This window comes from Mytilus californianus, unplaced genomic scaffold, assembly GCF_021869535.1.
Source record: "Mytilus californianus isolate M0D057914Y unplaced genomic scaffold, xbMytCali1.0.p SCAF_14, whole genome shotgun sequence".
In the NCBI taxonomy this organism is placed as follows: Eukaryota; Metazoa; Mollusca; class Bivalvia; order Mytilida; family Mytilidae; genus Mytilus; species Mytilus californianus.
The window spans coordinates 13,631,447-13,658,950 of NW_026262626.1; the positions used below are offsets into that span (position 1 = coordinate 13,631,447).

Genomic DNA, 27,504 nt, shown 5'->3' on the forward strand with positions numbered 1-27,504 from the left:
GGGAAACATGCGGAAACAGCTGGACACAACGATATTTCTATATAAAACTTTAAGATATAGGTGATACAGGCGGACACAAGCTAGTGAACACAACGTATTTTCTATATAAAACCTACAGAAACTGGTGGCTACAGGCGGACACGGCTGGACACAGTGCTATTTCTATATAAAAATTATAAAAAACTGGTGATACAGGCGAACACAAGTGGACACAACGTAATTTCTATATAAAACTTATAGAAAGTTGTATAGACGATAAATTAACTCTATTTCTTGAATAACACACAACATTACACTGGAACTATTTGAATATTAAATATTGGTATTGGTGTTCTAGATGGATGTGTCCGGTGCCTACGCAATGTCAATACGAATTTACAGTATAATTTGTGTTCCAGAAAATTGTATATAATTAAAATTTACATTTGTGGCATTTTACATTAGAACACGGTCATTTGTATTATATTAAGCCTTTAAACTGAATTAGTATATTCAATATTTATAATTTATCGTTGTGTCCGTGTGTCCGGCTACAAAATGCATGTCAACTATTTTTTGCACCGGAACCATGCCACTAATGTTTCTTATAGCAGTCAGTGCCCCCCCCCTTTTATAAAAAGTTCTGCGCCCTCCCCCCTCTGGATCCGTCACTTTTTTTATGCTTGTAAGAGTAAACTTCCAAATGCAACATGTGCAAGACATTCTATACAAACTCAACTCAATCTCTTTTGGTTTTAGTCTATTTCCAAGAAAAACATCAACGAATATAATTTTAGTGGGAAGGGAACAACTAATGTATTATGTGAGGGGGGTAGGAGGGACGGTCCTGATCCCGAAATCCCGGGCTTAAAAACATGGAATCCCGAGGTCCCGAATTTAGAAAAAAATTAAAATCCCGACATCCCGAAATTCGAAAAAAGAATCCCGGATCCCGAAAGGATCAATCCCGAAATCCCGAGCTTAAAAACACCCGATCCCGGAGTCCCGATAAAGGTCCTACTCCCCCTCATTATGTCCCAGGTATTCTAGATCGAAACCAGAAAATTTTAAGTACATTCATTGCAATCCGGAAGATCCTGCACTTATCGAAAAAAAAGTGAGAAATTTACTCTCCGTAACCAGAAGGAGCCAACCCATCACGAAAGATTATCTAGAGAAAATCATTTGGTAATACTATGTTCGGAATTATGTCCTTATCCGTCAGGATACTAAAATTACACCTGAATCAATATTTCCGGCTCGGCGGCGAATTTGTATTTTGAAAACAAAGTTTAATATTTCAACTCACAATTGTTATCTTTAAGTAAGTGCCATATCAGAAACACTTTCACAAACATATGATTTTATATTTATACACAATAAATGCACAAAGTCTAAATTTAATAGTAATTATACTTGAAAAAAAAACCAAACAATTTTACACTTACACTTACAGAGCGAATCGTAGCGTAGCGGTAGACCCTCGTATCATAACCATATAACGGACATTCTAAAAAGCACACTAGTCGAATGACACAAAATATCTGACCCAAAAGTATCTACAGTCTCAAAATGACATGGAAAACGATAAAATAATTCTATCATTAATTTTAGCTTTTTAAGTTTTTTATGCCCTTGTCGTAGCAGAGGTGGCTTTAAGTGTTACCCTTGTCAGTCCGTAAAACTACCTTGGTCCCAAAAATGGTTTCCGCTCTCTAACTTTAGTTTGCCACAACCAAATCTTATGAAACTTTTACACAATGCTTATCACCATAAAATACAGATCATGTAACAAAATACTAACATGTTTGACAACGTTTGAATAATTTCGGGTGGCATCACTTTTACAGTTCTCTAGTTATGTCCCTTCTTACAGTTCTCTAGTTATGTCCCTTCTTACAGTTCTCTAGTTGTGTCCCTTCATAACATTATATGCAAATAGCGGCATGATCTGTCAGTGTCCCAATGACACATTCTCCATTTATTTATAGTTTATGTGAATCAAAATAAACTTACGACTTGATTCAGCAACTTTACATTTCCCCCCTTTTTATGAATATATTTTACATATTTCCTGACTTCTATTTGTTCGGTTGTTGTATTACTCCTCCAAAATCTTGGAGGAAATTTTGGTAAACAGCTTTATAAGTCACTTGTATTCTCTATTTATGAACTCTTCTTATATCTATGAAACAACATCTAATCATGCTAATCGTCCTTGGAAATAGCAAGTATCAATAATATAAAGTTCATAAAAGATTAGTATTCATAGACCCCTCTGATGAGTTCTATAATCCTCCGTTCCTCCCAAGGTATCCATACTTATACTCTCACTATACATATAATATACAATGCTCCAGCTAGAAATTGAAGTGGTCTGCTAGGCTGAACATCTCATTGAACCCATAAAGTGCTGGGAGTTCATCAGGTGTACCACTCAAACCAAGCACTGAAAGCTGGTCAATGATGTCTGTGTCAACAAATCTGTCTTGAATGTTGTTAATCAATTTGGTCAGGAATGGTTCTTTGACTTTTGTGTTGAAGTCAGAGCTTGATGATGTTGTCAGTTGTAAATCTGATGACATCTGTGAGTACTTAAGCTGCCATGGCCCATCTTGAGTTTGTCTGGTTTCCAGCATCCTGATGGTTTTGTCTACTGTAGTTTTTACCATGCCAAGGTTCACATCCCTACATTGAAATACCAGTGATAGGGCAGCTATGTGTGGTAGGGTGTCTGCAAGTAGCAATTGGGATCTCACGATCAGTGTGGTTGGGTCTTTAAGGCTTTTCAGGATGCCATTACCAACTGGGTCAGTGCTGATTTCTGTTGTTTCCAGGTTTACAACAATAGATTTGTAGGATCGTACTATGCTAGAAACTGCCTGATCATGAGATAACCATCTGTGATGTTTGGCTTGTTTTATTGCTAGAGGTGCTTGGTTAAAAGCAGCTTGTACCATCTTCAGACTTGCGGTATGGACACAACTGTACTTGTAATATTTGTATATTTTTTCTAGAGTTTCGTCTGTTTTTTTCATAAGTGGTACAGAGTTAAAGCTGTCCCTACAAGCCAGTGCCAATCTATGATCTCTGCAGTGGTTTGTTATCATTGCTGGGTTGTGGTCTTTTAGTTTTTTTGCTACATTTTTGTACACCATTCTTTTTACATATGAATACAGCTGCACCATCGGAGGCAAAACCAGACACTTATAAGAAGTTCTTTTTTGTTGATTTCGGTTATTATTGAGTTTGTAACTGTCTCTGCTGTTGCATTTGGTAACTCTGTATCGACTAAAAATGCTGTCTGCAGTTGTCCTGTTTGGTTGATGTATCTGGAACAGAGAGCTAGGTGTTTAATAGATCGGTTGTCGGATACCTAATCTACCATTAAAGAAAAACCTGGACTTGATTTTACATTGTTTGTAACCGTATCGGAGACTTGCTCACTGAGAAAGTTAAGTAGCTCGTGTACTATTTCCCAACTTGAGTATGTGGCATCATTGCTAACTGTAGGTTTGGTAAGTTGGTAGCACCAAGTTCAATGCAGAGATCTATCATGCTGTTGAAGTGGTCAAGTGGCAAGTTCTTGCTAATTAAGTAGTACATAACTTTGAGTGCATCAACAATGGCTTTCTGGGCAGAAGATGTGATGTTGTTGGACATGTCGTTGGCAGTCTGATTAAGTTCCAAGGAGAGTGAATGTTTATGCTGATTACTGTCTTGATGCTCTTTGACCTTGTCACGACGAAGACACTTGTAACCAGTCTCGGACCAAGCCTTGTTACCATTAAAACCATAGGACTTGTGTTTCTGAAATATATGTCTCTGATTTTACGTAATATTATACTTTTCAAAAAATAGGCGATCGTTGAATAACAGCCAGTGATAAAATTATATTTCAATAGTTAAAAAAAACCACAATTACCGAGTTGAGTCTTTGTTGAAGAACGATCTGATAGAAGAGTTTGTCTTTGCTACTTTCTGCTTGTCACTCACAAGTTGAGATTGATGACGTTTCTGGGAAGGCATTTTAATTTTAATGATTTTAAATCTATTCGAAAGTTACATTTATAGCTATTACGATCTGAGTTTTAGTTCTGGTGGTGAGATCAAAAATGCTGACTCAAGACTAAAACACGCGCTGACACAATTATGAAATCTAAATTCCTTTATGATGACGACTACAACTTACAAGGTAAATAGTCTTTAATCACCTAGTAATTATCACCTTTGAAGTCTTACCTACTGTAATTGATTATAATGACATGGTTAACCTCGGGGCAGGTGTCATGAATGTAGATTACTTTCTGATAGGAAATCGATGACTCAAAAGGCAAAATTTTTTTTGGGGGGGGAAAGACGGCAGGGCAGAAGGGCGCAGTGCCCTTCTATTTTGGGCTGGCGAGACCACTGATATGCTATATAAATGTTCCTTTCACCTTGTAATATCAATTCCCAGATCCTATGAAAATTCTGTCATTGTAAAGCCTTAATAATGTCACTCCTATCAATATGCAATGCAAAGCACAGACCTCTGTTCACCGCCTCAAACTCTTCATGTCTAGATGGAAGGATTACTTTTATATCCTGTACAGTCTAAAATCAAGGATAACAATTTATCTGGCTGGTAAAAAATTGCATTAATGGGTTTAACATCTTTTTACACCTCACTGGTTTTTCTGTGTAATAGTTTCAAAACTGAACTTCATACTTTTTTAAAGTGGCACACCATGTACATGTACATTAGATGAAAATATGTTTCTTATCTTCAAGCTAATATGACATAATAAACAGGTTGAATCTACTTCATACATATTAACATTTGATTTATGGATTTGAAGCAAACAGGATATTAAGCATAAGTCTGCATTTAATGCTAAATGCCCTCTGAATTGAGAAATGTTAAAGTTTTGCACTTTGCCAGTTTACCATACATGCCATACTACATATGTAAGCATGGATTGTCGAGAGTTAATTGAGAAATATTAAGGTAATGAAGAGATGATATTTCAAGGGCTTCAGATTCTATTTTTTTATCCCATATTCCAATATATTTTCACTGATTTGGATCCAAAGGCTTTCCATGTATATGTATATTTTGGAAATTCCCTGGTGAAGGACAGAGGATTACTTTATCAAATTCATATGTAAGGTTTAACCTGCAAATATAAAAAGGGTCATAATCAATATAAGAACCTACATATACATTGTACTTACATCATGTACATGCAAAAAGTTGAATTAAAAAATAATTTTGCATCTTTTTACTAAGGTAATCGTATAGTACATGTAGTATATTAATTTGCATTGTTAAATTACATTCATACAAAATACCAATCACACAAAAAGTACTACATTTACGCATTTTAGTGATTTCAGACTTGAAATAAAGATAGATAACCTGATAACTCCCATTTGCAATAATTCTGGACACAAGTTTACTAAATCTAGTGTTTCCAAGTACAAAATTATAAATCTCCTGACTTAAATTATATCAGTTATATATACACTTAATATGGGCAACAGTGCAATATAGTACATAAGTACATTGTAGAAAGCACAGAAAAGTCTGCTTCTTTAGGAACATCATGAAACATTGAAAGTACAATGTACATATTTGTTACAGTCAACAAAACAAAAAAATTGTTGGAATAAATCTTTAATGGTTTATTAAATGTTAACTTTAAGGTTAATCCATGCTTAAACTTGCCATTTATAAATTAAAGCTTTTCCTTGACATATATATATACATGTATATATAAAACGATCATGACGATGTCGTGTATGTATATCCCTAAATATTCCATGTTTTTATTTTGATTTGTAACAAAGTAACAAAACAGAGCCTAAACCATATGTACAATGTGTAAACAACATGAACATGATGAACAATGACACAAAACATTCATCTAACCATTTATTTTTTCAAACTTTCATAAACACATTTTTTTGTCATAAATGCGCATTTAATCTTATAAGATAGTACTGTAAATTCAGATATTATTGCGTGCATTTATTATTGAGATTGTTGAAGAATGGACAAAAATGCGAGTTTAATTATTGCGATTTCAGGAAAATCTGCATACAAATATATGTTTCAGATACCACAATGCGAGTTCTTATTATTACGATACTCACTCAGTCGCATTATTTGCATTAATAAAATCCTCGCAATAATTTCTGAATTTACAGTAAATATATATAAGATAGTAAATTTATATTACGCTAAACTTTTAAATTAACAAATAAATTACATATAGTTTCATTCAGTATACTCTCCAGGGCCTTACATGCCTTACCACAGCCTTCACGATAAACTTTTGAGTCCACAAGCCCGAGGCTCAGTTTTTTGAAAATTTTAGTTGGATTCTGTTGGCTTGTAGAGAAAAATTTTTCAAGCCTGAAAGGAATTTTACAAGCCAAGGCCATAGGACTTGTGGTTAAGCGTGAAGACTGAATTACCATAGTACTATCGAAATAGATTTTATAATAGAATGTAGTTAAAATGTAGTGCTATACATTTGTAATTTTAGGAAAATACTGAGGCACAACAGTCATGACAGTGTCATTAATTGCTGATCAAAATTAAACAACTTTCAACATTCAAGTATTGAAGTATTTCCTGATAATTTAAGACTTGTCAAGTTATGACTCTTCCTATCATAAGCATGATAAGTCACATGAACATTTCATTTGAAGGTTGTGCTTTATTAGTCCCCTACCAACTTAGTCGAAGGGGACTTTAGGTTTGCACTCCGCCCGTCTGTCCGTCCGTCAGTCCAGCAAATCAGTTTTCCACACTTTTTTTCTTCGTTCTTGAAGATATTGATTTGATATTTGGTATATAGTTTTATCATTACAAGTTATAGATCAAGTTCGAATTTTGTTGCAGTCTGATGATTTAGTCCAGAGTTATCGTGGTCCATATCTAATGTTAGAGTACTACATTTTGTATGTTAAACCATATTTCTGTACAAAGGGAGATAATTGATTTTTTAAAAGACATTCTTTGGTAAATTGTTTGAAGTGTTTGTTATTTTGTATAAACTAATTTTGTGAATGCTATATATATAAAAAAAATGTATGAAGTGAAATCCTTTAATTAGATATTTCATTACATTACATTGTGTATAGATAAAAGTTGTTGACATTTTATAGATAAGTTACAAATCTAAATTAGTTTGTGACAAACATGACAAATGAAAGAAAAAATATTTGGAACTATTAATTATATTTGATTATTTTTTTATAATTTGAAAATAGATATACATTGTATTACATCATCTAATTTTAGAGAACTATATATATTAATCATCTAATGTAAAGAGTGTTTTCCACACTTTTTTTCATCATGCTTGAAGATATTGATTGATATATAGTTTTATCATGACAAGTTACAGTTCAAGTTCAAATTTTTGTTTCAGTCTGATAATTTTGTGCAGAGTTATAGTCCTTGGACTTGAAAAAATCACTCATATAATCCGTTTCCACACTGTTTAGTCATGCTTGAAAATATTGACTTGATATTTACTTTTTGTTTACACCATGGCAAGTTATATAACAAGTTAGCATTTTGTTCCAGTATAATGAATTTTTACCCAGTAGGGGACTATGTATTGCCATGCAACTTTTTTTCACCAACTGTGTAAAGGGAGTTTGACTAAACTTTAGTCCTTTTGGTTCGGCAATTGGTGCTTTTTGGATAAATAATTATATATAATACATGTACAAAAATATAACAATGTTTAACAAGTTTAAGAAGTATCTTTTTGTCATTACCTTTTAACCATTTGAGATTTTTTTAAAAGTTAAGTGTACTGATTTCAGTGTTTTAGGCTCTATCAAACATTATTTGTCAAATAGAATGATTGATTTTATCTAATGAATCTTTTGAAAATTTCATGCGGAATACCTAATAATATATGTCTTTAAACTTTTTCCAAAAACGGCTGATACTTGACTGATACTACCATGACTACATGCAGAATACGGGTTGACACAAGCATGACCAAGAAATACATAGAAAATGCAGTTTTCAAATGCTAAAAAATTCAAGCCCAGATGTCTTCTCAAACTTTTAGGTTCTTCTGGCTCAATCATTGAGCATGTTGCATTGATATGCAAGATTTTATCAAAACTTGTGTGAAATGTTATATCTTGTCAAAATCAAGTTGAATAATTGTGGTAATCTTGAATTTCACCATTAGTATGATGAGTTTCAGTTTCAGTTGCTTGCTTTATTTCAGATTCTACATGTTTGTTATTGGAAGTCCTTGAACCTAAAAAGTTATGGCTGACAGTAATACCAACTTTTTCAGTAAACTGAAAACAGTTTGTAAAAACATTGAACAGGGAATAAGTCAGCTTCAGAGTGAGGTAGAAACAAAAACTTCCAGTAGATCATCTGGTAAAACTGTAATGAAATTGACCAGTCTGAAACAAGAAATCCAAGATATGAAGGTAAGTACATTTAGTTGTGATTTTTTCTTGAAAAATTACTAGCTGAGCTGTTAAAGTGATGAAGATGTGGGAAATATGTCAATTAGACAACAATCCAACTATACAAACAAACAAAACATGTCTAGATGTCAATCTATAGTCATTTGAACTCCCCAAACTGGAGAATTTAAGGGGTTGTAAAATAAAATTACTTGTATAAGTAAGTTTTTTGAGAAAATTAAGGGGAGATTATTGAAAGCATGAATAGAAAATTAAAATCTTACAAATTTAATTATACAAGTAAATATTACTTATAGCTTTAAGTAAATTAACATGAATTAAGTATTACCCCTGACTGACAGTCTTCAACAATAGATAGGTGATTTTTCAAAACATGTAAATTGCCATGTATGTCTAGCTCTAAATCATCCTGCTAAAAATTAAAGTTGTGAATAGATTATACAGAAACTTAAAAAAAATCAGCAATCAACACCGAATTCTTTAATAATAAACAAAAATAAAAAGTAAATGACAAAAGACAACCCTACAACATTGGTTTTAAATTAAACAAAACAGCATAATTATGTACAAGAAGGGGGGGGGGGGGGGGGGGGAGATACCAGAGGGATATATTCAAACTCATAAGTCAATGAAAAACTGACAATGTCATGGCAAAAAAAGGACCAAAAGACAAACAACAGCAAACAAAACACGACATACACTTGAAAAAGTAAATTAAAGACTGAGCACCACTAACCCAACCAAAAACTGGTGTAATCTTGGGTGCTCTGGAAGGGTAAGTAGATCCTGCTCAACAGTCTGTATATATTTTTTTGGAACTAAGAGGTTGTGTAAAACAAAACAAAAATGTGGAATAAGATTATTTGTTATATTTTATCATGTTTATTTCAGGTGGAAGGGAGACAGAAATGTCAATCTTTAGATTTAGAAGGGAAGAAATTCAATGAATTAATGGAATGCTGTCGTTCCTTGTTAGATATACAGAATCATAAACTTCATAACATTGAAATTTTCATGAATCAATATGGCTACCGAGACTATATATCAAAAGGTACATTATAAAAATAAGATTGATTGATTAGTGTTTAACGCCTCTTTCATCACTATTGGCTATTTTGTGATGGTCAGTTTTTATTGATGAAAGAAGCCGGAGTGCCCTGAGTGAACCACTGACCTTAGGTAGGAAAACTGACAATCCTAGTCAATTAAGATTGGAGTCAAGCATATATGCCACGTGTGGGATTGGAACTTACAACCTCAGTGTTGAGAGGCTTGTGATTTATCAGTTTGACTACTCAGACCACTCAGCCACCGAGGCCCTGTAAAATGATTGCCATTTAGAATTATCCACCAGTGACCAAATAAGTGGATATTATTAGTTACACAGTGTGCAATTGTCCTTACACATGTATACAAGAATTTATTGACCCGATAAATTCCGTATTAGTACAATTGCACACTGTGTAACGAATTTATCCTGATTTTGTTATATCACCACTTATTATATTCAAATTCAATTATTATGACAATATCAACCAAATATATTTAGATATTTAATCTAAAACTGTGAAAAATGAAAAATATAAGAACTATAAAGAAACTCAAAAAAATACTTTTATTATTAGGTCAATGGTTTAAGGGAGAATTTTAATTGACTTAATAAAAGAATGCACTGGAATTTATTAGGACAATATCAGCCAATCAAATTGCGAGAAATTACTCTAAATCAGGATAACAGCAATTATAGGTCACCTTAAGACCTTCAACAATTAGAAAAACCCATACGTATAGTCTGCTATAAAACACCCTGACATGAAAAATGTGAGACAATTCAAAAGAGAAAACTAATGGCCTAATTAAAAACAAAAAGATATACGAAAACAAACACTGAACTACATGTACGTTATACAGGCTCCTGACTTGGGACAGGCACATATAAAATGTGGCTGTGCTAAACATGTTTGTTAGTGCTTTTTAATAAAAGTTATTTGAAAGAATCATTATAAAAGGATTTATTTATCCTGATTAATATTCAACAAACAACAGATCTAAACACGAAAATGTGATAAATTAATACTATTTTTGTTTTTGGATATGAGCCATTTGGAAATACAATGTAGTTTTATTCAAAACATTTACTAAATATTATCATCGGTATAAGGGCATCATTCGTAAATATAGCTCAACATGCAGACTTCTTATACGTTCAGGTATTTCACATCCAATTTTTTATGGAAATATTCTTTATAAAGCACAAAAATGTCAGTATTCACCTCTGAAGCTAACAAAACCTTTAAATAGACTTATTAAGAAGGGATATAGTTACGATACTGTTGTCAGGTCATTAAAGATTGCATATTTTGGCGTTAATATTGATTCACTTATAAGGTCTTTGCATCGGCACTAAACACATTTATTTAAAAACCAGTTGTTGGCATGACACGGGTTATGTTCTTCTCATATATGTTATGATGGTATGATACTAAACCCCTAACGGGAAGGATTGTGCCTGATATTCATATGATGAAGACATAATCTTTCAATCAGTTTAATTGAAGTCTGGAGCTGGCATGTCAGTTAACTGCTAGTAGTCTGTTGTTATTTATGTATTATTGTCATTTTGTTTATTTTCTTTGGTTACATCTTCTGACATCAGACTCGGACTTCTCTTGAACTGAATTTTAATGTGCGTATTGTTATGCGTTTACTTTTCTACATTGGCTAGAGGTATAGGGGGAGGGTTGAGATCTCATAAACATGTTTAACCCCGCCGCATTTTTGCGCCTGTCCCAAGTCAGGAGCCTCTAGCCTTTGTTAGTCTTGTATTATTTTTAATTTTAGTTTCTTGTGTACAATTTGGAGTTTAGTATGGTGTTCATTATCACTGAACTAGTATATATATTTGTTTAGGGGCCAGCTGAAGGACGCCTCCGGGTGCGGGAATTTCTCGCTGCATTGAGGACCTGTTGGTGACCTTCTGCTGTTGTCTGTTCTATGGTCGGGTTGTTGTCTCTTTGACACATTCCCCATTTCCATTCTCAATTTTATTCAAAAAACTACAGGCCTTCAGATGAAAAAGTTATAAATTTATAATATTAGCTTTTTTATATATTCATGATATTAGTTCTGGCTACAGTACCATGATTACTTCGACTGTAAATTCAGAAATTAATGTGTGCATTTATGATTGTGAATCCTTTACTACTGGCAAAAATGGGAAATCTAAAAAATGTGATTGAATAAAAAATTATGAAGGAAAAACATGCAAAATCACTACTGAAATTATGATTATGAGGTTTTTATTTAATATTGCAAACCTGATACTGTGACATTTTCATTTTTAACATAAATAAAATCATCGCAATAATTTCTGAATTTTTAAAAGTATTTAAAAACGATTTAGTAAATGTGAGAGATCTATAGACATGATATATGTTAAGCATGCCAAAATTCAAATTTGATCAAATTTTTTTTTTCTAAATGATATGTTGCATTTTCATAAAATTGGTTTTCTCTCTGACAGTCATGTACATGCCAGTAAAGTAAAACAAATTGTAGAAACAGACGGAAAAATAAAATATATATATATATATATATATATGATTGTTAGATCCTATCATCATTTATAAGGAAACATACAGTGAATAATATTTCATGCATATTTAGGATGAGAACAAATTGAGCCATAAATCAACCACTTAGGTTCTGTGGGTTGACTAGGATGATGGCTGGGAAAAATGGACTGCTAGTTGAAAAGAGAGGGGTAGGAGGGGTGTCATCCTCAATTTTCAGAAAAATAAATGCTGAATACTGACTTTCTCCCAAAAAAGAGTTCTTTCCTGGAACCCCGAAAATTAGATCATTAATTCCTAAGTTCTGATAAGTGTAAATCCTGTATTCCTGCAAAAATTAAGGCCAAACCCTGACATCCAGATAAAAGGTCCTTCTGTCCCTCAAAAGAAGATGTTTGATAGGGCTTGAAATTTTACCTTGTAACAGGTCACCTCCAGGCCCTTTTAGAAAATAAGGCAGAAATTCATAAAGTCCTGCAGTGCACCCCATTATATTATGTTTATCTTCAAAGAAAATTACTTAGTATGCAAGTACATTGTGCATGTATGTTAATAGTCATGTCAATTCTGCCTAGTTTTCTAAACAATATGTATGCTTTCTCTTTTAAGAGAAATAAATAATTTCGTAAAAAGTGTTCATGAATCTTAATTGATGATGAATAGCATGAATAGCTGCAATTTCTGCACGAATATTTATTTATGTCCCTGAGAAAGGTGTTCACAAATTCTCCAAATGCAAGTTCTGCAATAGCAAGTGCAGTACAACATTATTTTGTAAATTAAAAAAAGATAACACTATAGAATTTGATTTGTAGTTTTGAGTGAAAAGTTTTCAATAACAATGGCTACACAAATAGATCTAGCATCCCAAAGACATATTACACAGTCAGGGATACTACTTGTACAAGTAATCTTTATTTACTTGAAGAAGTAACAATAATATACTTATATAAGTTAATTACAATGTTTGAATAATCTCCCCTTAATTTTCTCAAAAATTCACTTGTATAAGTAAATTTTGTTTACAATCCCACAAAAATTCTCAAATTTTGAGATGTAAAAACATGCCTTTAATGATTTTTCCCAGATTAGCTCATAATTTTTTATTAGAGTTCAATGTTTCATCTCATTAATTCAGCAAAGAAACTGATTGTGCAAAGATCTTAAGTATTTGCGCAAGGCCATCAAAAATTACTCCTTGGAGGCTTGTAAATGAGCAGTGTTCTGAAGATAACAGACAAATGAGATTTTCATTGTCCATGAAATTACACTTAAATGATTAGTTAAGACATCTGCAAAGGACAGACAATTTTAAATTCTATTAGAGCAAAGAAGTCCTAAGAATTCAAGAAAAGAAGATAGGATGACTTTTTCACTTATATAAGTAAAAAAATCTGAATGTCTAAGGGACATAACTTAGCCATTTTTTTTTTACCTATACAAGTAAATAAAATACACTTGTATAAGTATCCTACAAATTTACTTATATAAGTATATTGATATTACTTCTTCAAGTAAATAAAAATTACTTGTACAAGTAGTACCCCTGACTTAAAGACAATAATGTCTTAATACTGCAGTGTTTTATCTTTGCAGTGAAAAATAAAGGTAGTGACACTTTTTTCTGTATTCACTCAAGGTAGAAATTGAGTAATAATAAAAAATTATGCATCAGTTTTGTTTGACCTGTTCCTTGAAAAAAAATGGTTTCAGGGAAAATAATTTTAATACTGTCAGTGTTCTCCCCAGATATTGCATTTAGCATCCATGTAAACAGAGAAATTTGAAATACCATCTTGTTTCTAAAAATTATAGCATCACATCCATAACATATTCTGTAAGAAAACCAATTCAGATAGCATCTTATTACCATGATGTTAAAAGTCCCTGGGGAGAGCACTGACTGTGGATTTATTATTATTCAGGGGATACAAATTTTAATGTAATTTGTGGATAGAGGCAAACCATATATTTTAATGTTCAACAAAGTACAATTTTCTATAGGTTTGTATGCAGGCTCGCACAAACCACAAAATTTAATATCCACGAAAATAAAAGTTTTCCTCAATCCACAAAAATTGGTACCCATGAAAATAAATGAATCCACAGTATGTAGTAAAATCTCTTAGTCTGTCTTATTTTTATCTTTCCAAAATTGATAAAAATTCAAACTGATGACATATGGCAGTATGTTTCTTTAATTTTGATTTTTTTTATAAGATGTGAAAAATAAATAGTACAGACAGATAACATTGATTATGCCCCCGTAAGCAAAGGGGGCATTAAGTGTTACCCTTGACCGTACTTCTAATTTTCGTTTCCACAATCTAACTTGAATTTGCCTCATGCATATTCTATGAAACTCATACACAATGATGAGAACTAAAACCTGCAGATGTAGTTCGAATTTGGGCAGTGATTCACTTACCGTCTTAGAGTAATGTCCCTTTATAACTTGGAAAATTGCAATTTTTTTTGCTTCCGCACTCTAACTTAAATTTTCCTCATCCAAATTTTATGAAACTCACACACAATGCTAAGAACAACAACACACAGACAGAGTTTGAATTTGGGTAGTAAGTCATTTATATTTCTGGAGTTATGCCCCTTTTTAACTTGGAAAATTGCAAATTTTTAAGTTTCTGCACTCTTACTTTAGTTTTCCACATCCAAATGTTTTGAAACTCATACACAATAGCAACAACTACAACATGCAAACAGAGATTGAATTTGGGCAGTGAATCTTTTACTGTTCTAGAGTAATGCTCCTTTATAACTTTGAAAATTGCAAAGCTTGAGTGGGGCATTCGTGTCCTCAGACAAATTCTTCTTTTATTTGATGAAAAGTCAGATAATTATTCAACACAAAAAAAGATATCATTTGTTTTTTGTAGAACCAAAGGCCGAAAAACAGGAGGAAGATCTTGATGAAAAAGATGAAATGAAAGAAAATGAGAAACCGTATGTAAAACAGTCATACTGAAATAGAACTGTCATTTACTATGGAAAGATGAGTCTTTTAGTTTCTGTTGTTATTTATTCAATTTTTTTTAGAAAACTTGTTTCAGTTTAGAGCTTGACAAAAAGATTATTAGGATTTTGATTGGCTTTTTTTTTTTCTTTCATTTCAATTTTCTGCAGATGGTGTAATAATAAACTTATGTTGGTTTTAAATCTTTGAGATGCCCCATCTTAGGTAACATTTGCATTGTATTGTATTGATTTATATGGACAATATATATATATATATATAGATAAGTACGTCTAAACAAGTGACAACTCTATGACAGATCCATCCATTGGATCACCAGTTAATGTGATACATGGCTGATAAGACGTATTATATTTATAATTACTCTAAATATCAGCACAACAATGTTAAATCTTCAAATTTGCCGAAAGCAAATTTTTTTCTTCCCTTGCCGGGATTCGAACTCATGCTATTGAGATATCAAGACAACACCGCCTGCACTGTGTCCAGCGCTCTAGACCACGCAGCCACCTAGACTGATATATATAGAAGGAGACTAGACAAAAAAGGCCCTTGAAATTAAAAAAAACACAAAATGCGTTTTAAACTTTTATAAATCTAGTGGCTGCTTGGCCTTAAACCTTTTCCAATTTTCCAACTGCACATAATAGAAAAGAAAGGATTGGGGTATCAATCCAAGACACAAAATCAGTACATGCACAGCAAAAAACACACAAAAAGCAAAGGAACAGTGCTTTTATTGTTGTTTTTCATCTCAAAGTCACAGTTAGGCCTTCAGCATAGAGCAACATGTAATTTTTGAGGTGTAAATAGCAGCCATTATTTTTTCATTTTTCATTATGAACCTTAAATGATGTAATCAGTGCTTGACAAATGATTTTCTTAGATTTAAAAAAAAAAGGATACATGTAGAACTTTGAGAATATCTATCTCTACTGGGACTTCATTTTAAAGAAATAGAGTGAGTAAACAAATCTCCAAATATTCAAGATACACATCTGTGATTTAGATATTTTGAAAAATTCTGTTGAATTATGAATTGTAAATATTTGATGTGCACATTGTAAAAAAGAATTATGTTCAAATATTTTTTCCAGTTCAACACCCCCTCAGGAAACAAAACCAGACAGAAAAAGAACGCCCAAACCAGAAGATTTTGGAATAAGCAGCTATACCCTGAGGGCTATGGAGAGAGGATTTAATACAATACAACAAGACCCACAAATAAGGTTTGTATTGTCTTCTTCTTTAAAGACAACTTAGAATGATGTTGGAAATACATAAAAATGTTAAAAGGAACAACCAACAATTAATATGGAGTCAGCATCAAACAGACATTTTTCATCATGAAGACATTATTACTTTTGAAATTTAATGTTCATGGAAAGATGCAAAAAGACATTAAAAAACTAGCTATAGCTCAGACATGCACAAATTTTGTTTGAGACTTACAGTACTTAGTCAAAATATTTGGATAATGACAATGAGTTATCTCCCTTTATTTAGAACAAAACCAGACTTCCAAATATATACATGCTTTGTGTACATTATCTGTTCACTAAAATAAATAAATTTAAGGTACATGCATGCACCAGTTTTGAAACATAGCACCCATATTATTAGAGATAACACTTAGTTAGGTTTATACTATTAAACGAAATATGAGTAAGAACTTTATAATTTTTTTTCAAATGCAATCAAACACACATATCTATACACTCCCATGTAAAGGCTGCTGCAGTCTTTACAATTAACTACAAGCCCTTATGTCCCAGGCTTATAAAAAGGTTTATAACTCACTGTGAAAAAAAATTCAAAAGAAGGAGACCATTTTCTAATCAGCTAATACCATTAATTTTAATGTCAATTAAATGTTTTTTTTTTGTTTTTTTTAATTTTTCATAAAATGAGAAAAGGTCAACATTGAAAACAAAATCTGTAGTGCAAGACTATTTTTTTTTTCATTCAAACTACGAAATAATCATAATACTTATACTAACTGTATCAACTTGAACACAATAATTCATATAATATTGTGATTGTGATTTTTTTTATTTAAGAAAAAAACAAACACCTGTTAATTCCAAAATTGTGAAACTTTGATCTATGTGATTTAGCTATTTTTTTAATTTTAGATCAGTACCACATTCGGAAGCAAGAATACCTTCTTTATTCAACCAAGATGATTTTGTCTCTCTGACTCCCAGCGTATTTGGCAGGCATGTTCCTTTCCACACACCAGGAAAGTACCAAGGTAAAGTTCAATATAAGCAAATATCTGATTCAGTGAGTCATTCCACACTCCTCTGATTGTAACACCTGCATAATTAGATGTAATGATATTTTCCAGTTCTGATTTGAAAAAAAGAAAATAGTGTAAAATTATAATTTCTTCAGCTTTCCACCAATAAAAGTATGTATTTATTTTGGGGAAGGGCCTCGAAATGGTTGACAAACTGAGATGTACTGATAGTAATGCAACTTTATAGAAAATATCATTGTCTATCATAAGAAGTTCCTATTAAACTAACTTAAGCAAAAAACTGAACATAGAAAATTAGTCATTTATTGAAAGTCACTGGACCATGACCTTTGGGGGCAGGTCCTTGAAATAGTCTTCAAACTGATATGTACTGATAGTAATGCAACTTTATACAAATTATTGATCTATCACAAGTAGTTCCTGTCAAAATGACACAAGCAGAACACTAAACAATTGTTGACACTATGATGCTGGAAAAGCAACACCTATGTCTTGCCTTCTGTTACTTTCGTTGCAGGCAAGACAAAAACCAAGAAACAATACCATGTAACATGTTCGAAACACTTGATTATTTAATTTTTTTTCAGATGCTAGTCCATCTTTCCATGATTTCTTCACACCTGCAGACAAAAGATCAAATCGAGAACAGATTTATGGTTCTGACTTTCCTAAAGTTAATTTAAATAACAATATGAATATGGCCAGCCCAGAAGCTCCAGTATTTCAGACACCAGGAATAAAACATCTTGGACAAAAAGACCATTTTGAAAGGACAGGACCTGCCATTTCCACAATAAACAACTTAAATAGAGCACCAATGAATAGTCCTCAGTTACCTGTGTTTCAAAGTGAGAGTGCCAGAAAGCTTATGGTGAAAAGTAGTAAACCCCAGCCAGATGTGAAAACTAGTAGAGCAAAACTGTATGATGACCTCCCACAGACCCCAGAATTTACAGTGAACCTAAAAGTTAGTATTTCAATTCAAATCTAAAGATCACCTGTTATATGATCTAATCAATTCATGTCAGGAACCTTGTTGTACCCCACTTCAAGTATATTGGAACCATTTCATCTGTTTCCTGTTCCTCCAAAAAAATATTTTCATCACACTGTGCTCACAAACTTCTGAATAGAATGACTCCATATTTGGTCAACAGCTTAACAATGATGAGTTGTTATGTATGAGCTCTTTTTGGTTCTTTCAGATACCTTCTGCATCTTTGCTATTTCTTTGAATGATGAGCTGGGGTGTGCTTCAGAGTTCGCGGAACTTCACTTTTTTTTCTGTCAGACCAAGACCGTAATTGTTAGTGCCTTTTAAATTCATTCACAATTATTCTAGACTCTTCACAAAAAAGACCTAGTCACAAATTATAGAACTTGCCTATTGTTGAAGGTTGAATGTTGATCTTTAACTGTTATTGGGTTGCTGTCTCATTGAGGAAAAACCTACATCTACTTTATACATAATCAATGATTAAAGTCTTAACAGGTTGATTTTCCACCCTTTAGTGTGTGTGATAGAATAATTGATGGTGTACAATGTATATACTGCAAAAGCAGAAATTTTCGTAGGGATGTCAATTTCGTTTATTTTGTGGATAAATATTATCCATGAAGCTGAAAATATTATCTCCACAAAATCAAATTAAGAGAAAAAACATTGAAATTTTAACCCAGCAAAAACTATAGTTTCTACTAGTGTTGTCAATGGTTAACTGATTAACCAGTTAACCGTTGGAAGGACCGAATATCGAATACCAAAATCGATAAGCAGTTAATTGGACCTTTTTTCAATTTTAATAGTTTGGATATATAAATGTATATTGAAATCATAAAAAAAAAACAATAATCATCATGGTATTTATTGAGATCAATTATCCAGTACATTTTGTGACTTAATAAAGGATGTACTTGGGTCAGGTTTAGGAATTTTTGTCAGATGTCCGGACTCCTTGGTTTTTGTTGAGCCTGCGACTTTTGTCGCAGAAACCTTGACAAAGGGATAGTGATCCCTCGGTGGTGGCCTTAACTAACTTCTTAAAAGCTTAATATTTCAGAAGGTAGAAGACCTGGATGCTTCATACTCTGTATATAGATGCCTTATGATATGAAGTTTCTGTCTGTCATACGTCCATTGTCCTTGACCTCATTTTCTTGGTTCAGTGACTACTTGAAAAAAAAGTTAACATTTTTTGTAATGTTAATTTCTCTCTTATTATGAGTAATATGATAACTATATTTGGTATGTGCGTTTTGGTCTGATTTTCTAATACTGTATGCAATAGGTCAACTATATTTGGTGTATGGAAATATTTTACGATGTACATGTCAGTCTGGCAGGTTTTTTTTACCTTGACCTCCTTTTCACGGTTCATTGCTCAATGTTAAGTTTTTGTGTTTTGGTCTGTTTTTGTAATACTGTATGCAGTAGGTCAACTATATTTAGACATAGGTATGCTGTTTCCGGCGTCGGCGTCGTTGGCATCAACAATGTATTAGATTGTGATTAGGTCTAGTTCATGGTGAACCACTAGTGGTAGGTCAATGATATTTGGTATGCAGTTGTATTAGCATTGGCACATCTTATAACCCTGGAGATTATTTGGCCCCGCCCCCTTAGTCAAGGTCTATTGACTTTGAAACTTTGCTTAGTTTACATTTATTAGTTTGTGATTATGTCAGTTTATGGGGAACCACTAGTGGTAGGTCAATGATATTTGGTATGAAGTTGTATAAGCATTGGCATATCTCATTTCCATGGAGACTATTTGGCCCCACCCCCTCATTCATGGTCTATTGACTTTGAAACTTTTGCTTAGTTTTCATGTATTAGTTTGTGATTAGGTCAGTATAAGGGGAACTGTTAGTGGTAGGTCAGTGATAATTGGTATGCAGTTGTATAAGCATTAGCACATCTCATTACCATGGAGAATATTTGGTCCTTACCCCTCAGTCATGGTCTATTGACTTTGAAACTTTTGCTTAGTTTACATGTATAAGTTAGTGATAAGGTCAGTTTAAGTTGAAACACTTATGTTAAGTCAATGATATTCGGTATGCAAATGTATTGGCATTTGCAAGTTTCATTTCCATGGAGATTATAAAACCCCACCCCCTTATTATGGTTCATTGACTTTGAAACTTTTACATAGTTAACAAGTTAATGTTTGTGTTTAGGTTTGTTTAAAGGGAACAACTTATGAAAAGTCAATAGTATTTGGTTTGCAGTTGTATTAGCATTGGCACATCTCATTTCCATGGAAATTGTTTAGCCCTGTACCTTCAGTCATGGTTCATTGACTTTGAATATTTGCATAACTTACATGTTAAAGTATTGCTATTTTAATTTCAACATTTGCATTATCAAAATAACAAATAGGCGAGACATATCTCTGTGTTAACAGTTTATCTAATACTGTATACAGTAGGTCAACTATATTTGGTGTATGGAAATATTTTATGATGTACATGTCAGTCTGGCAGGTTTTATTTGACCTAGACCTCATTTTCACGGTTCATTGGTTAATGTTAAGTTTTTGTGTTTTGGTCTGTTTTTCTAATACTGTATGCAGTAGGTCAACTATATTTGGTGTATGGAAATATTTTACGATGTACATGTCAATCTGGCATTATCTACCTTCTTAAAAGCTTTATATTTTAGAAGATAGAAGACCTGGATGCTTCATATTTTGTATATATATAGATGCTTTATGTTACAAAGTTTCCGTCTGTCATATGTCCATTGTCCTTGACCTCATTTTCATGGTTCAGTGACTACTTGAAAAAAAAAGTCAACTTTTTTTGTAATGTTAATTTCTTTCTTATTATGAGTAATAGGATAACTATATTTAGTATGTGCGTACCTTGCAAGGTCCTCATGCCCGTCAGACAATTTTCATTTGACCCCGACCTCATTTCATGGATCAGTGAACAAGGTTAAGTTTTCGTGGTCAAGTCCATATATCAGATGCTATAAGCAGTAGGTCTACTATATTTGGTATATGGAATGATTGTAAGGTGTACATGTCCAACTGGTAGGTGTCATCTGACCTTGACCTCATTTTCATGGTTCAGTGGTCAAAGTTAAGTTTTGAGTTTTGGTCTTTTTTTCTAATACTAGGTATGCAATAGGTCAACTATAAATGGTGTATGGAAATATTTTATGATGTACATGTCAGTCTCACAGGTTTTATTTGACCTTGACCTCATTTTCACTGTTCATTTCTCAGTGTTAAGTTTTTGTGTTTTGGTCTGTTTTTCTGCAACTATAAGCAATAGATCAACTATATTTGATGTATGGAAGGATTGTAAGGTATACATGTCAGTCTGGCAGGTATCATCTGACCTTGACCTCATTTTCATGGTTCATTGGTCAATGTTAAGTTTTCATGGTTAAGTTTGTTTCTTGGATACTATAAGCAATAGGTCAACTATATTTAATGCCTAAATTGATTGTAAGGTGTACATGTCTGTCTGGCATGGTTCATCTTACCTTGACCTAATTTTCATGGTTCATTGGTCAATGTTAAGTTTTAATGTTTAAGACTGATTTTTAGAAACAATAAGCAATAGGTCAACTATGTTTGGTTTATTGAATGATTGTAAGGTGTACATGTATTTTTCGTTTGGTTTATCTGACCTTGACCTCATTTTCTTGGATCATGTTAAGTTTATGTGTTATTTGTAGTAAAGCTTTGTATTTAGGACTATCAACATAAAATCAATGGTTAGTAAAGAAGGCGAGTTATTTCAGCGTGTGCACTCTTGTTCTAATACTGTATGCAGTAGGTCAACTATATTTGGTGTATGGAAATATTTAAGGATGTACATTTCAGTCTGGCAGGTTTTATTTGACCTTGACCTCATTTTCACGGTTCATTGCTTATGTTAAGTTTTTTGTGTTTTGGTCTTAAACTTTAAGCAATAGGTCAACTATATTTGGTGTATGGAATGATTGTAAGGTGTTTATGTCTGTCTGGCAGGTATCATCTGACCTTCACTTCATTTTCATGGTTGATTGGTCGATGTTCAGTTTTCCTGGTTAACTTTTTTCTTAGATACCTTAAGCAATAGGTCAACTATATTTAATGCATGAAATGATTTTAAGGTGTACTAGTTCAAACAACGTGGTTCTGACGATTATTAGTTTAAAACCTTTTCAAATTTGTCATCAAATCATATTTATTAACGTATTTCTTATAATTTCAATCTTTTAGACTAAATTAATTAGATGCAACCCGCTGAATGTAAGAAAATAACTTTGAATACCCTTTAGCGTACCCCGGTATTTAACACGATGTACAGTGTTTTTAAATATAATACTGAATATCATACAAATTCGAATTCATTTATAAATATTCTTATTTGAAGAATTATTTTAAAATCTAAGGATACTTTTTTAAAACTGAATGCTCATTTACAATAATATCTACAAAGTGTAATTAAATAGGATGTTGTTCCATACACGCTTTCATGTTTGACCTCGTTTATCTGATCACCTTTATCACCTGTTTATGTTCATTGTTATGCATCATCAATTCTATTGATTAAGACAAGCTAAGGTCTCTCATCAAAGGTAATGACCTGTAATCAGTGAATGATTTATGGCTTCAATATTACTTATTGAAGGGATAATTGTTTGACAGCTTGTTGTTTTTTAAATAAAAGAACAAATGTTTTTTTCTACTTTTTATTGATGTACCAAGCCGTGCATTTGTGTACCCAGATGATTAGACTAACTGAGACACTTCAAAGTATGAAATATGCTGCATCTGTTTAATTAAACCCAAATATGACCGAAATATCTTTGTGAAATAGATTGCCACAATTATAAACTATAATGCCCAAACGGACATTTTTACCGATCGATAGTTGGTAAAAAAAGTGAAATTACCGTTTTATGAAAATGCCTTGAATAACAAAAGTGGCAAACCTATGATATTTGACCGTTTGAGGCTGAGAGCAGCCAGACTTTTTATATAAATTTCGGTCAAGTCCAGAATATATGACCGTTTTGGAAGCCATGGACTACATGTCTGTCTGGCAGGGTTCATCTGACCTTGACTTCATTTTCATGGTTCATTGGTCAGTATAGAGTTTCCATGGTTTGGTCTGTTTCTTTTATACTATAAGCAATAGGTCACAAGGTGAACTATATTCTGTGTATGAAATGATTGTATTAAAGGTGTACATGTATTTCCGGTTTGGTTTATATGACCTTGACCTCATTTTCTTGGATCATAAATGTTAATGCGATACTTGTAGTAAAACTTTATATGTAGGACTTTCAACATAAAATCAATGGTCAGTATAGTAGGCGAGACATTTCAGCGTGTGCACTCTTGTTTTCCTACATTACAGGGTAAAACATTTTGCCCCATATCACCCACTTTTCTTTTCATATAAGATTTCAATATGTTCAATAGCTCTTAAAAGATTATTTACCAAAATTAAAACAGATTCTAGATTTCTTTTCTTTCGATTTGAGACCCAAATAATACCAATGCAAATATAAGGTAAAAGTCTGAGTCAGCCTTTTCCCGCCATTTTTTAAAAATCAAATATCTCGAAAAGGAGCTCCATAACCTATCAATATGTTTAGCTTATTTTGTTCCTTAACTAATGCTCTTCTGACTTATAGTATCAATATTAAATTTTAGATTTTTTTTATTTCACCTAAGTACATCCTTAACAGTGAATACATTCCAATTTTACAGAAATTAATTAGCACGAAGACACTTTCAGCTTGGGACGAAATCTAAAGTAAACATAATGTGTATAGGTGTGTAAAAACATACATCTTACACTTGTAAGCTGATCTAATTTTAGGATTTAGTTGTTCATTTCATTTTAACTTAATATTGAGTAAATGTAAAAATCCAAATCATCCCCATCCAAGGCTTGACCATATTTCAATCGAAATGCTGATTAAAAAACTGTGAAATGCAAACTTAGTTTATACTGGTAGTTCTAGTACTACATGTACTATGCAGACAAGAACTATATAGAATGTTTGAGGAAAAGGTATACAAGGATAAACTTAAGTACACCATATTAAATAAGCATACACCTTGATAAATCGTAATGTCCAGTGGAAAATATTTCATGCATGTTCGGGATGGAAACAATTAACAATTAATCAATAGGCAGGTCCTGTAATAGTGGTCGACCAACTTGGAGTGTCAGACATTTTAAATGCTGCTGGAAAATGAGGATGTATTTAAAAGTTATAGAAATTAAGCATTGTTATAACAGGTCACCTATAGATCATTAAAGAGATGCTGCAAGGGTTATTAACATGCAATAATTGCAAAACTTTCTCTACACGAGGCATCAGATTTAATATCCCCATTCTGATTAGACGTGGCTTCGAATTCATACATCCAACACAGCCAAAAGGACACCCCACTGTGGAAACTGTTTTACTACCAGTCGGAAGAAGACTAAAAATGCCAAGTATTCTTTACCCCAGTCACCCTTAAGGTACATTCTCTTTGAACATTAACTTTCATATCGGTTGACCGGTTAATTGGTTGAAAGATTATCCAGGTAACTGGTTAGTTAAAATGTTCAATATGACAACACTAGTTTCTACAGTATACATGACAAGAAAAACAAAAGTAGCTTCTAATATTTAATTTTTTGTTGTATTAAAACATATGAACTGAATGAACATCATTAGAACGAATGACTGTAATGTTGAATTTTGATTAATATCAAAATTAGGAGATGGGGTATGATTGCAAAATGAGACAACACCAAAGACAAAAGGACAAGGTACACAAAGGGATTACAGAAGTGAAGAAATTTGTTTCCTTCCTGTAGTATACCTATGCTAAAGAGGGACATACCTTTTTCTCTGTTGAATGTAAATAACAAAGCCGTGTACAGCCTGAGTGATGATATTAAATCTGATGCCTCATGTAAGAGTGTCATGCTCTCTGCAAGTAAAAGAACCCTAGAAACAACTCTTTTTTGGAACATCGGTGGCTCTATGCATTGCAAAATTTCTACCCTATTCAACATATGTTATGTTACTCTCATATTTCAGTGACATTTCATGCAGTCAACTATAAAAAAATACAACTTATACACATTCAATCAATAAATGAAAGAATAAGGATGTAAACAAAATAAATATTTTCTATAGCTTTTATAATTTTTAACTTGTAAATCAACTTAAATTTGGTTTTTTTCTGTTCTCTTCTGCATGGATACCTAATATTTTTCAGAGTATTACTGATACAGATATTGACATGCCTAAAGAATTCAAGCCATTAGCAGAGAGATTAGGACATGATGTAACCAGCAACATCACGCCACCTATGCCAGAGATGTTTTCTGACAAACATTCTAAACTTAATAGTGAATGTAAACAACAGATCAGAGACTTGAGTAAAACACCACCGGCTCCAAAATTTTTATCATCATATGCAAATAATCTAGTCTATAAAAAATAGATTTGAAAAAAATGGCTGAAATATTGTAGATTTTCTTAAAATATAATAAATATTGATATCTAACAAAATTTTCCAGCCATGCCATAAATTTAGAAAATTTTACATGATATTAAAGCAAGATGTAGGTTTTAATGGGAAGTTTATCTTTGTTTATATAACTATATCATTTTGTCTGTGTAAAGCTGATTTAGATAAATGGAGAATGTGTCTATAGGCCACAAATGCCCCGCTTGTAAATATGCATGAGTCAACTTCAACATACAGATGCAGGATTCACGTAGTTAAGACAGTTTTGTGATTATAGTTAGAGAACAGAAACGACAGATTTAGCAATTTAATCATGTATAAAGGGACATTACTCAAGAACGGTGAAAGTGACACCACCCAATTTCAAACTTGATCTGTGTTTTGTGGTAATAAGCATTGTGTATAAGTTTTATAACATTTGGTTGAGGCAAACTAAAGTTAGGGAATGGAAACCAATTTTCGGAAGGACAAGGGTAACACTTGATGCCCCACTCAGCTACGGCGTGGGCATAAAAAAATGACTATGAGAAGGAAGAAAAAAGAAGGCAGCATCCCATCCCATAAATCAATTAAATAAAAATAAAAGGGCAAACATCAGTAAATGCCAATTAGAAAACACATTACATGTACATCATATTAATATTTTGGTGAAAGAAGTTAATCCACTTGATCTCATTGTCTTATTCCTTTCATATATGTATATTCATAAATGACTTGTAGATATATGACAATGAGACAAAAACCCAAAGACAAAGATAACATCTAGGGGGCAAAATACAGAATCAATGAACTGAACAAAGAAGTACAGTCAATTGTTGAAAAGTATTATTATTTTGACTCTGCAAGATTTTAAATCTTATATTTGTTAACATTTGCATTCGTGGAGAATACTTGTATCAAATCAGGAATGTAACAGTTGGTTTTTATTAGATAAATTTTTGACGTCATTGTCGGCAAGTTCATAAAAAGGATGTTAATTAGAGAAGCCAAAAATTGGCATTAATTCGAGAACAAAAATAAAAGACGTCAATAAGAGAGGCATAGAATTACCCATTGACTTGGAATTTTATTTTATTATGACATCAGATTTGGACGTTGATTTGAGGAACAGACATCGATTAGAGACCAGACCTTAGTCTTACATATATTTACAAAGAACAGCCTAATTGACAATTGTTTTGTGAACCCCTTAAACACAGAGTAATAACCAGTCAGGGGACTTATTGAAATAAGTGATTTTTAAATCACTTATTTAAGTAGCAAATTCGAAGTTTTGTCACAAATTGTGATTTTGTAGTTTTACTAAAATTTTAAACACATAGGGTTAGATAATATCTTTTCATTAGTAAAATTGAAAAAAATGAACTTTTTGCTTCTTTTAAGCAGCAAGGTTTATGCCTTTGATGCAATCATTTAGCTGCAAATTCTGTTTTAGTTGAAAAAATGCTATAAAAATGGCTTTACATAATGAACTGATACTTTCCCAACAGTGGGAGTATTTTTCCTGTAAAAATCAAGGTTTCATCTTATAGATTATGTAATAAAATTCTACTGTTCGCGATCAAAATTTCACTGTTCGGGGGTGTTGAAATTAGTGGGGGTTATTAAAATAATGACACTTAAAGAAGTGATTTTTTGGAAGGAAATTGAGGTATGATACTTAAACAAGTGATTTTTATGTCATTATCCTAGATTTAGTACAAGGTCATCCTATCAACACAGATGTTGGTTCTGATAATTTTAGCAACA

At 32.5% G+C, this 27,504-nt stretch overlaps 1 protein-coding gene across 1 annotated transcript; it reads left to right on the forward strand.

Moving 5' to 3' along the window:
* The first annotated feature begins 1,226 nt into the window (after positions 1-1,226).
* On the forward strand, positions 1,227-25,749 carry LOC127724239 (uncharacterized). The gene is made up of 8 exons (XM_052231162.1): positions 1,227-1,303; positions 8,226-8,439; positions 9,331-9,490; positions 14,906-14,972; positions 16,101-16,232; positions 17,139-17,257; positions 17,854-18,233; positions 25,501-25,749. The coding sequence occupies exons 2-8, from the start codon at positions 8,269-8,271 to the stop codon at positions 25,726-25,728; spliced, it is 1,257 nt and encodes a 418-aa protein (XP_052087122.1). The 5' UTR covers positions 1,227-1,303; positions 8,226-8,268; the 3' UTR covers positions 25,729-25,749.
* Positions 25,750-27,504: the final 1,755 nt, after the last annotated feature.

What these genes read in the sequence shown, in the direction of transcription:
- LOC127724239 (XM_052231162.1), top strand. Translation starts at nt 8,269, where the DNA reads ATGGCTGACAGTAATACCAACTTTTTCAGTAAACTGAAAACAGTTTGT. An exon ending in CCGAGACTATATATCAAAAG is followed by an intron (nt 9,491 to 14,905) that starts GTACATTATAAA and finishes TGTTTTTTGTAG; the next exon opens with AACCAAAGGCCGAAAAACAG. An exon ending in AATTTACAGTGAACCTAAAA is followed by an intron (nt 18,234 to 25,500) that starts GTTAGTATTTCA and finishes AATATTTTTCAG; the next exon opens with AGTATTACTGATACAGATAT.